The 12,715-nt window shown below is 40.8% G+C and overlaps 1 protein-coding gene across 2 annotated transcripts in view; it reads left to right on the top strand.

The window, feature by feature from the left end:
* Positions 1-12,715, top strand: part of IQGAP2 (IQ motif containing GTPase activating protein 2) — a 307,861-nt gene that overhangs the window by 158,100 nt on the left and 137,046 nt on the right. For both annotated transcript variants that reach the window (XM_003261487.4, XM_012505474.2), the window contains 2 exons: positions 2,264-2,420; positions 11,062-11,139. In XM_003261487.4, the coding sequence (XP_003261535.2) occupies positions 2,264-2,420; positions 11,062-11,139 (235 nt within the window). The remainder of the gene's footprint in view (positions 1-2,263; positions 2,421-11,061; positions 11,140-12,715) is intronic.

A 12,715-nucleotide genomic window follows, 5' to 3' on the forward strand; every position in this document is an offset into this window, starting at 1 on the left:
ACCAGAAATATGCAATAGGAACTTAATTATTTTTTAGAGACAGAGTCTTGCACTGTTGCCCAGGCTGTAGTGCTGTGGCCTGACTACAGCTTACTGTAGCCTCAAACTCCTGGGCTCAAGCAATCCCCCGACCTCAACCCCCTGAGTAACTGGGACCACAGGTGCAAACCACCATGCCTGGCCCTTTTTTTTTTTTTTTTTTTTTTTAAGAGAGCCAGGGCCTCACTGTGCTGCCTAGCCTGGTTCAAACTCCTGGCCTCAAGCAATCCTCCCACCTCACCCTCCCAAAGTGCTGGAATTACAGGCATGAGCCATGGCGCCCAGTGTAACTTGTTTATAGAAATTAGCCTATGGTAAAATTGATTTTGTTATTCATTATTTTGCTTAAATTCATAGTGTCCAAGTAGGTGAGGACTTACTGTATTCCATTCTTCAAGGCCAAGTCCAGGTTCTACCACCTTTTTAATGTTTTCCTTGATTGCTGCAGTGATAACCCAATGATTCCCCTTTACTCCCAAACTTTTTCTGATTATATCCTACCATGCAGCATTGCACATCATAGCCTCTCTTATGGTTCTCTGGCTTTTCCTTAGAATTGTGTTGTCTTCTCAATTATATTTAATGCTCTTTGAAGGCAAGGCTTATGTTTAGATTTTTATCATATACACTATTCCCCTCCCATCCATTGGAAATATGTTCAAAGACCCTCAGTCGATGCCTGAGACTGAAGATAGCACCAAACCTTGAATATACTGTTTTTGCATATAGATACCTACCTATGCTCAGGTTTAATTTATAAACTAGGCATAGAAAGAGATTAACAATAGTAACTAATAATAGAACAGTTATAACAATATACTATGATAAAAGTTCTGTGAATGTGGACTCTGTCTCTGTCTCAAAATATCTTATTGTACTGCACTTACCCTTCTTGTGATGAGGAAGGGATGTGAGAGTGGGACAGCATGAGATTTCATCACACTACTCAGAATGATATGCAATTAAAAACTCATGAATTTTATATTCCTGGAACTTTCTATTTAATATTTTCAGACTAGTTGACCTCAAGTAACTAAAACTGCAGAAAGTGAAACCTTGGATAAGGGGGGACTACTGGATTCCAATTTTATAGTGCCTAATAAATGGCCAGTAATAACCACTTATTAGGGGCTTGTTGAACTTCTACAAGTTGTTGTTCAGACCTACAAGCAATTCAGACATATTACAGTGTTGGCAGCTTGGGTTGGGATCAGTTGTTAATATTGGGGCACGGTGCTCTACTGTTTTTCAAGTGTTGGCAGGATCAGTGGCTACTGTGTTAATGATCCGCTAGGGAGACTGTCTATATAGATATGGTGCTCACGCTAATAGTTGGATTTGTAGATCAGTAGCTGGGTGGCAGGGAGGCTGGGGTCTCCCCTGCTGAGAACTGCACACCAGCCTCTTGAATCTTCCAGTAGGTAATAGTTACTTGAGAAAGGAATATCCTCATAACTCTGCAGATCCTCAGCACACCACTGTGGCATGTGAACTGGCCTGTCTCCTCTCCCACTGTAAGTCCTGGAGCCAGTAATGACCTTGGTGTTCTCTTTTCTACAATACTGGCACAACATCTTAAGGTTTAATCTGATCTTTGTCTAAAATATTTTTTTCAGAACCCATTAAGTATGGTATCTTCCCAAAAAAGATAAGTGTGTTGTCATAAGTTCCTGGTATTGGAAAAAGGAGTCTGTATTATTTAAAGAAGCCTTGTCTGCTTCCTTAATTCCAATGCCCCTTTTCCATGCCTTCCTACCTTTCCTGGTAGTCATTCCTGGTCTGAGGTAACTGCAGATTTTATAGTACTTTGGACTGTGCACTCCCCAAGGCGCAGACCGTGTAAGAATTGCCTCTGCCAAGGGCTCATAAACTTGGAATTATTTTTTCTTTAATGTCAGCGGGACTAATTCCACCTATACAAAATGGTTTGGCCTTTTCCTTCTTTGGCACAAAAGAGACTTGGCAGAGGCTCAGATAAAGCTGAAGTTGATGAGCTCTGGCACGGGAGTGAGCTCAGCACTTCTGGACTTTCATTCCCCCTGTTTGTCTCATGTTCAAAATCCTCATTCCACCCAGAAAGTATTCCCTTCCCACCAGTGACACCGAAAGATGCTTCAGATCCTTCTTCCTTTGTCTCCAACACACACAGCGAAATGCTGCATGCCTTCATTTGCAGAAAGTTACCCAACTGGAGTCACTTTAATTTTTTTTTTAATATTTTTAGGTGGATGGAAGTTTGCTTAGTTGAAGAATTGCCACCAACCACTGAACTGGAAGAAGGGCTCCGGAATGGAGTTTACCTTGCAAAGTTAGCCAAGTTCTTTGCCCCGAAAATGGTATCAGAGAAAAAGATCTATGATGTGGAACAAACACGTTATAAGGTAACCAAGATCTAATTGGTTTTGGCTTCCAGCTAAAAGTGAAAGTTTGGTATTTCATATCCTCTCCCTTCTTTTAGTGTTTCTGTAAGGATTTGGGGGCCTGGGGGATGTCTTTGGAGCCTGTTAATGGCATTCCTGAGGCAGCAGCAGTTTTAAAAAGCAAAGTGTTTCTATTTCTGTTCTGACACTAAGAGACCTCTGACTTGTGGGGCTTCCCAATGCCTCCCCCAATTACTCCTTCATGGAAGTCCCTTTTGACTTTATTAGTGCCAGTAAAGGTAAAAGTGGGGGCATGCTACCACTCCTTTTTTCACTTGAACTTGTGGCCGTAAAGAGTTAGGGCCAATGTGATAAAACAAGTAGGAAGGTCGAATGATCAGCCAAGAATTCTTTTCCATTTGATGTTTAAAGCAAAATATGACTAACCACTTTGTGTACAACTAGTTTTAAGAATTGTTTCAGGGCTAATTTGGGAAGCATTCGAAAATAAAAAGCTATCATAGCCCTTTTAGAAACATCACAACAGCTGAGTATGGTGGCTGTTGCCCATAATCCCAACACTTTTGGAGGCTAAGGTAGGAGGATTGCTTGAGCCCAGGAGTTCAAGGCTGCAGTGAGCTATGATCACACCACTGCCCTCCAGCCTGGGTGACAGAGTGAGACCCTGTCTCTAAGATAATAATAGCAAGAAGAAGAAAGATCAACAATAAAAACCGCACTGTTATTTAAATTTGGAAGAAGCAGGGAGAAGAAAACAAAATTAAACACCAATTTTATAGTATTAAAAATCCCGATTTTTTAGAGATACATATCAAAGTATTTACAGATAAAGTGATACATCTAGGATTTGTTTCAAATAATTGAGGAGAAGGTAGACAGATGATAAAAAGCTGGCCATGAGTTCGTAACTGTTGAGTTGAATGATGGGTACATGGGAGTTCATTATACTATTCTGTCTACTTTTTTACATTTGAAATTATATATTTAGAAGGAAAAGGAAAAAGCAAACGCCAACCTAAAAGCCTCCTCCATTAGCAATGTATCTTTAAAACAGATTTTTTAAATGTCTGGTGTTCTATTCTGCAATATGTGACCTCTTGTCTGCTGCAGGTCAAGGTTTCTAAAGCTTCTTTGAAACTTGATCTTTATTTTTTTAATGCATTCAGTTCTTTATATCAATATTTTTTATCTGCAGATTTTCCAGTATTCTGAACAGTTATTTCTCTTACAGCTGTAGGGAATATGTTGCATATAGTTGGAAAAGGAACGATTTCCCATTTATTGCATGATTCATAGTACCCTTCACTTCTTTAGGCAAAATATATTCTTTAAATATGTATATTAAATACAGATAGAATGAATAATCTTTAAGGTTAACAGTAGAGAAGATTACTTGTCAAATTTATTTTGAGTCTGTTTTTCTAGTCTGGTCAAAAAGGCCACTGAGCAAAAGTTTTTGCCTTGAATAATGTTATAAATAAAAATGTTCACATTTACTAAAGTAAATTTGTGTTCATGAAGTTTCACTCCAGAGTTCCAGCTCATTATAATCTTCCACAAGACTTTAATAAAACACTTAGCCAGCTAAAATTGAAGTTTAGAAAAATTTTTTGAGAAAGATTTTTAGAAATTCAGAGAAGCCCAGAAAAAGACCATCTGTATCCTCTCTCCACAAAATAAATATTTGTCCACATTTTAGACTACAGCTTGTCTTTTTTTCATGGCTTTTATTTTGGTTATAGTCAAGATCTAGGTCTGTCAGTACCAACACGTATGTAGATTTGATGATAGAGTTAAAGCGTAGTTGGGGTAGGCTCCAGCTCGACTGAAAGGGAATTACAGATATTCTTTTGGCTTTCATGGACTGTGAGAATCAGGCTGGGAAGACGGGCCCTTCATGGAAGTGAGCCTCAGAGCAGTATGTGTGCTAGTTCTTTTCTCTTCCTGGAATGTTGTATACCTTGAATATAGGAGTGTCCTTCCTGACCAGCTCGGGGCCCTCATGGCAGTTGCCTCGTGGCAACTTAAACAGGTACCTTCTCCTCTTGGCATCAGATATCCTATTATTTAAATGAATAACAACTTCTCTTTAGGATGGGGATGGGGAAATAATATTTGCAATTTCTGGTTATGGAATAAAATACCTGTGGGGCGTAGGCAGGTGATGACATACATCCCCAAGTGAAACATCACAAGAGGGAGGCCACGCCTGCCCCATCAGATCCCTGGAAGGCCGAGTGGCACAGAGGTGATGCTGGGAGAGGGGCAGGAAGGAGGGAGGCACAGCAGGAGGTAGGCTGTGGCCAGCTGTGGCGTGGGAGTCCCTCCTTGCTGAGCTAAAAGAAAAAAACATAAGACAAATGTAAAGGACCCCTCTGTGGATTGACTGCAGAAAAGAGGTTTGTTTTCTTCTTTATTAAATCCCTGAAAGTGCCTAGTGTTCTTGATGGAAACTTTGAGTGATTTGTCATGTAATCATAAGATCTTATTTTAGGGCCTTTTCATCTCTCATACAAAAATGAAAGGAGATAAATATTAGCAAATAGGTAATGCAACTTCCTGATCTTGTGTTCTTCAGGACTGAAGCACGTCACATAGCCCTTTGCAAGGAGAGCTAAATCATGGGACTAAGGCAAAGATGTTGAAGCACGAGGGAACGCTCAATAACCCAGCCCCAGCCCCTCATGCCATCTGGAAACCATGAATTCAGTGAACTCGGGCTCTCACTGCAGGGTCTGCCTAGACTGCAGCCATAAAATATGTCAGCCTTGGCATTGGCAGCTTTGATGACCATCAGTTAGGCAGACAGGAGCTTTTGTGCTACCCCCTTCTCTTTGTCAGCTTATGTACAACCCTAGTTCCTCATTAATTTGGGGTTGGAAAGATGTCCTGAGTCTTAGAGTTCGACTTTCCAGTTATAAGTATTTTTTCCATGGCCACCTCCGCCCTCCACACGAGGTCTGAGTTACATGCCCCCGCCATGTGTGCTGCAGCTCCTGACACAGTCTCTCTTGCACATGCCATAGGGTATTGTAAAGTGGGCAGGCACTGTATGTGTCTCTATGCCCCATCCCCAGCAAATGGTGCAGGGTCTCATCCACAGTAGGTACTTGGGGAATAGCTGTTGGATGAAGGAATGAATGACAATAGTTTCACATAAGCCGAAGGATTCCATTCCTTTTCTTACCTTCTGTGCTTTATTTGGTACATACTCAATATGCTGAGTGTGACACTCTTCCTCTAACAACGGTGCTCAAGCCTCCTGCGAACCACCTAAGGGGTGTGTGTAAAAATTGGATTCCTGGGTCCCACTCCAGACTACTGAGTCAGGCAGAATCTCTTGACCCAGGAAGCAGTACTCTTAATAAATCACCTGCAGGTGATTTTTTTCTTCTGCGCTTCTGAAGTTTGAGTTGAGAACCACTGCTCTAATAGGTGAATAAACATTAATATAACAAATTGCAATTCAGTTGTAGGGAAGGAAGATAAAGGTATACCATGATAGAAATATATATAGGGTAGAATTCATTCATCCATATAACACTCATCAAGACCTGTTGCATGCCAGGCACTATTCTAGGCACTAACAGCAGAATAGTGAGCCAAGCAGACAAGGGCCTGGTTTCATGGTGGCGGAGAGGCGAACTAAGTGAATTTATAGCTGTGAATTGTGATAAGTGTCTGAAGGAAGACACGAAAGCCAGTGTTATGGGTAGATAGCAACGGCCAGGAGATGCGCTTCTCTGAGGAGGAGTTTACTCTGAGGATGGAACAGTGAGAAGAAAGTCACCTGTGTGCAGTCAGGGGTGGGCATCGGGAAGAACTGTCCAAAGAGAGGGAGCTCATTTGTGAGAGACTTGCCACAAGAAGGAAAAGAGCTTGTCCGTAGCGGAGTGGTTGAAAGGGACGGTGGTGGAAGATGAGGCCAGGAAGAGCAGAGATGAGATTGCACAGCCATGCAGGCCCCATGGAGCACCTGAGATTTCATGCTGCGCTAGGGGGACAGCAATCAGAAGCCTTGTGATGCCATATGGTGCAGTTTGCACTTCAGAAAGATCATCAGTTGCTGCTATACAGAGAACAAACCAGAGGAGGATCAGAGGGGAGACAGAGTCCAGTGAGGGGATAACTCAGTCCAGGTGGCAGTGACCTGCACAGACAAGAAGTGAACTGCTTTAAGAGGGAAAACCAAGGGTGGATCCTGAAAAGGAAATAGAAATGGATGGAGGGCCATGAGAAGACAGCTGGGCGGACAGTGGGAGATGACCCAGGAGGAGGGAGCAGTCCTGTCCATTCTAAATGCGGTGTTGGGTGATGAAGGGCCAGGAAGTTTTCCTTGGTGGGGACTTGAGAGATTAGAGAGTGGTCCCAAGCAGACTGGGGCAGGCAAGAGAAAGAGGAGTGGATGGAAGGGCCTTTCTTGGAGAGGTTTCAGTCTGACAAGGTTCAAAGATGAATAGTACTCTGAACAGCACCTTGATAATTGTAGGTTTATAATAAATTCTTGTCAAATAGGTAGGTGTGCCTTAGATAGGGAAGGCATGCACACAGTGGTTAGCAGTGTGAGCTGCAGAATCAAAATACTTCGCATCTAGCTTCGCCATTAACTTTGGCTCTCTGAGCCTCAGTTTCCTCACCTGTGAAATGGGAATACAGATTGAATATCCCTAATCCAAAAATCCAAGGTGCTCCAAAATTCAAAACTTTTTGAAGACCGACATGACACTCAAAGGAAATGTTCCTTGGAGCATTTTGGATTTCGGATTTTGGGATTAGGGATGCTTCGTCAGTATGTCTGATGCAAATATTCCAGAATTTGTAAAAATCAAAAACTTGAAACACTTCTAATGCCAAACATTTCACATAATGGATCCTCAACATAATAACAACAGTATCTGCCTTGGTAGAGATATTGTGAGGCACAAAATGATCCATGCAGGGCACTTGGCATGGTGCCTGATAGACATAAGCATCTAGTGAATATTGGAGGCAGTGCTCGTTCTAAGGTACTTGAGCAGTAAAATGAACATAATATTTGGACTTGAAGTCCAAATATTATGGGGTTCTGCAAGGGAGTCTTAACCTTGAGCCTAACAAGTTAGGTCAACTCAAGCATCTTACTTACTTGTGCCCTCAGTTTCCTCATCTGTAAAATAAGCAATTTTGGATAATGTTATTGGTTTCTAAACTACCTCCTGGTTTTAAAATGCTCTGATTCCAGCCGGGCGCAGTGGCTCACGCTTGTAATGCCAGCACTTTGGGAGGCCGAGGCGGGCGGATCACGAGGTCAGGAGATCGAGACCACGGTGAAACCCCGTCTCTACTAAAAATACAAAAAAAAAAAAAAATTAGCCGGGCGTAGTGGCGGGCGCCTGTAGTCCCAGCTACTCGAAGAGGCTGAGGCAGGAGAATGGCGTGAACCCGGGAGGCGGAGCTTGCAGTGAGCCGAGATCGCGCCACTGCACTCCAGCCTGGGCGACAGAGCGAGACTCCGTCTCAAAAAATAAAAAATAAAAAAATAAAATACTCTGATTCCAATATGTAGGATGTTAGCATCCAATGATGACAACATAATTCCTCACCTATGCAGTTTAAACTAGATGAACCATGTTTGCTGGTGTAATAGCTCAGCAGTGGAAAAACAGCATATACTTCCTGGTCCAATACCTGAAAGAAATTAGGTGTATGGATAACAGCAACCTTTGGCTAAATCTGACTATAGACATGTCACCTCATCTAATAGTAATATACAGGACTGGAGCGGGAAGAAAAGACTTGTTAAAGATGATTGTAGTGGACTGGGATCATTTCAAGCCTAATTAGAAGACCATTTTCATTCTAAGTGAAGTAAACTCAGTAGATTGACAATGTTATTGCTGCAATTCACTAACCAAGCTGTGCTAACATGAATCATAGGGTTCTAAAGTCAGCATTCTCAGGTAGTTTAAAAAGGATGAAGGATTTGAAATCTGTCATTTCATTTGTTGCAGAAATATGACCAAGATAACCACCTTTTTCTTTTTTTTTTTTTTTTTTTTTTGAGACAGAGTCTGGCTCTGTCCCCCAGGCTGGAGTGCAGTGGCACCAACTCGGCTCATTGCAAGCTCCGCCTCCCGTGTTCACGCCATTCTCCTGCCTCAGCCTCCCGAGTAGCTGGGACTACAGGCACCCGCCACCACGCCCTGCTAATTTTTTTGTATTTTTAGTAGAGACAGGGTTTCACGATGTTGGCCAGGATGGTCTCGAACTCCTGACCTCGTGATCCGCCCACCTCGGCCTCCCAAAGTGCTAGGATTACAGGCTTGAGCCACCGCGCCCGGCCCACCCTTTTCTTCAGTGCCTCTTAACATGAAGCACTGAAATTTTTTCTGACCTTAAAGGTAAATGAAAGTTCCAAGCCTAATCTTGTAGTGTAATAATTATAATAGCTAATATTTACTGCATTCTTAGGTGCACTTTGCAACTAAATACCTTCCATATATTCTTAGATTAATCTCTGCAACTCCAAGAAGCATTTTGTGGCTCAGGAACTAAGGTTCAGAGAGATTTCTATCTTTCCTGAGATTACTTTGCTAACAAGACCACTAAATACATGGGTGTCTTTGTTACATAATTTGGGATTGTTGGAGCCCACCAGTTTTGGACACCAGAAGCCCTCTGTGGTCAAACGAGATTAGGTTTATTTAATTTGTTGGGCAAGAAAAGTGCATACCCATATTGCCACAGAGAAGAGAAATGAGTAGATTTGGGCTTGTGCTGGGTGATTTTAATAGGGATTTAGGGAAGCAAGAACCCATTTTCTTTTGGGTGTCATCAGAAAGTGGGATCAATTTGGTGTCTTGGTAATTTTTATCTAAGAGGTGGGAAGATTGAATAGGGACTTAGATTGTCATCAGTAAAGAAAGCAGAGTAGCTCATATTAGTTGGAAGAGGGGGACATTATTTTGTGGCACAGAGGGTTCTCATACCTGTCTTGGTTCAGACTTGATTGTGGATTGTTTCTATCTTGTTCTTCTGTGGTCACAGAGTGGCCTTGTCTGAAAATTATTTGCATAAACAAATTTTTGCTGAGTTACAAACACTCAAACAGTATGGCCTGACCTGTCAACTCTCTGGGCTCTGTTTATTCCTTTTCCTTCTTCCCTTCCTTCAACTCTCCCTTCCTCTACCTAGTTCATTAGTAGTTAATTTTTGCCATCCAAAGAATAATCAAACAATCTAGGTCCTTCATTCTTCTCTGGTAGAGTGTTAGCATATGGAAGGTTTTCAGATCCAGAGAGACGTAGTCTTGAATCCTAGGTCAGCCACTTGACAACTACTTGACTTTAGACAAATCGCATCGTCTTTTTGGTCTGTCTTTCCGTATCTTTAAAAAATAGGAATTTATTCCATTGTGTGAATGCACCAGAGTTTATTTAATCTTATTCACCCACTAAAGGACATTTCCATTATTCCCAGTTTGGGTCTATTAAAATAAAGCTGTTATGAACACTGCAAAAAAAATAGGAAAGATAATTACCTTTCAAGGTGTTTTGAAAATTAGAGATAATTTACATAAAGTGATTGGAACACATGGTTCAATCACGAATAGTGGCCACCATTAAAAAGGCATAAACATTTGTCAAATGTTAATTTGCTTATACTTTATAATTTCTAACAGCAATGAAAATACTTTTTATACAACAAACTATTAAATTGTAGAAGGTAACAGAAGGTGGGAAGAGCCAAACTTTCTGAATGTGATTATCTACTACTGAATGTTAGTTATATGGTAAAACTTGCTATAGTTATTGTTTTGTACATTTATTAAAAATTACAATAAATAGATAACATTGTGCTATGCATTTAATTAGTGAAAAACACAAGATCATTTTAAAGTTCTTAATGGTTCATTCCTGATAAATTTTTATGAGATACAGGCAAGAATGCTATACTTACAGACTGTGCGAAAGGAATGACTATCTGATGAAGGCTATAAAGAAGAAATGGAAGATACACAAAAACTATTTTTATTGTAGGAGTAGAAAAAGATCTTGTTAAATATTTCTGCTGAAGGTTTGTTTCTTATATACAAGGCCAAGATCCGGGTTAAATTAGAAGAATCAATACTAAAATTAGTTCTGAATTGTAGGATGGTTTTTGTTTTCATCTTTGTATTTTGCTATATTTTCCAGGTTTTCTGCAGAAATATTCTATTCATGATTAGAACAAAAAAAAAATGTAGTCTTCTAAAAATCCTGTCTTTTTCTGAAGTTGCTAGGCCTCTCAGCCATGGTTGCCAAAATCTGGACACCATGCATGTGTGTGTATGTGCATACACACCCACGCCTGTGTACATGTGTCTCATAAAACATCCTTAAGCATGTGCTAGACATTAAACAGTCTTGGAGATTCTAGTTCAGAATTTACCTCAAATGTGTGAATTACGGAAATTCATGGTTCATCACAGATGGTTGGGATGTTGCCAGGATACAGTCTAGCCTCCTTTAGCACGTCTCTGTTTATTTTATGTGAACATTAATAACTCTGTTTCAGAAGAAATACAATTGAAAAGCATCCTGCACATGAAAAAAGTTATTGCAAATGACTCACTTTTTGTGTGGTTCGTTCTCTCCATTTTTCCCTCCTATCGTCACTTTAGAAGTCCGGCCTTCATTTTCGACACACAGATAATACCGTCCAGTGGTTAAGAGCGATGGAGTCTATTGGTCTACCCAAGGTAAGCCTTCACACACTGGAACCTGAACTGGAAAGGCAAAGGGGTAGTACACAAACACCTCTTTATGAGCAATGACTTTGGAGACTGGGTTATGTTAATGTAGAAATGAGAAATGTAAGGACTAAAAAATATGGAAAGACCTATCCAAAGTAACATATGGCAAGAACTCAGAATGGGAGATGTGCCCAGATTGAGAGCAGCCAGGTAAAAGTGTGTACAAAATAAAGGCAGAACAAGCTATAGCTGGTAGATAGGTGAGCTATCTAAAATAGCCAACTCCCTTTCTTGTGTTGCTATTTGTACATAAAGATTCTAAGTCTCAGCCAGTTGTGGTGGCTCATGCCTGTAATCTCAGCACTTCGGGAGGCTAAGGTGAGAGAATCACTTGAGGCCAGGAGTTTGAGACCAGCCTGGGCAACATGGCAAGACCCTGTGTCTATTAAAAAAAAAAAAAATCTCATTGTATTACTATATACTTTATTACTGTAAATTATTATAAATTTATTTTTTGTAAATTATTGTTATTATTATTTCGAGACAGAGTCTGTCTGTGTCGCCCAGTCTGGAGTACAGTGGCTTAATCTACCACCTCCCCCTCCCACGTTCAAGTGATTCTCCTACCTCTGCCTCCCGAGTAGCTGGGACCACAGGCAAGTAGCTGCCCCATGCCCAGCTAATTTTTGTTTTTGTTTTTGTTTTTGTTTTTGTAGAGACAGGGTTTTGCCTTGTCGGCCAGGCTGGTCTCAGACTCCTGAGCTCAAGCAATCTGTCCGCCACGGCATCCCAAAAGTGCTGGGATTACAGGGATGAGCCTACCACGCCCGGCCTATAAATTATTATTATAAATCATAATATCACTTTATCACTTGTAAAGGCTGAGGGTTGTAGCTCTTACTCCTAAAATAGATCTCCTAAATATAATTTAACTCAGCAAGCATTCAGTGCTTGTTAAATTTGAAGAGCAGGCATCCTAAAGTCTGTGAGAGAATTAGGCAAGTGGAGGAAATGAGGAAATAATTACATTTGATAAAAATTGTAGAACTATTTTTTTAAACTTGTTATTTTGAAATAATTATAGAATCACAGGAAGTTGTAAAAATAGTACTTCTATGTGTATCCCTCATTCAGCTTTCCCCTAGTGGTGACATCTAACTGCAGTACATGTTAAATTGACATAGGTGTATTAGTGTAAACTAGACTACAGACCTTCTTCCATTTTCACCATTTCACATGCATTTATTTGTGTAAGTGGGCATGTGTGTGCATGTATGTGTGATTCTGTGCAGTTTTATCCCATGAATAGATTTGTGTAACCACCACTACAATCAAGACACAGACACACAGAAGAGTGGTCCTTCTGATTGCGTCCCTCCCCCAGCCCTGTTCCCTGGCAACCACTAATATGTTCTCGATCTCTATAGTTTTGGCATTTTGAGCACAATATATAAGTGTAATTATATAGCAAGTATCCTTTGAGTCACATCGTTTCCACTCTGTATATGGTCCTTGAGACCCATCTGGGTCAATAGCTTGCTCCTATGTGTTGCTTAGTATGTACAGCCTTTTTTTTTTTTTT

Source organism: Nomascus leucogenys, chromosome 2 (genome assembly GCF_006542625.1).
Source record: "Nomascus leucogenys isolate Asia chromosome 2, Asia_NLE_v1, whole genome shotgun sequence".
Lineage (NCBI taxonomy): Eukaryota > Metazoa > Chordata > Mammalia > Primates > Hylobatidae > Nomascus > Nomascus leucogenys.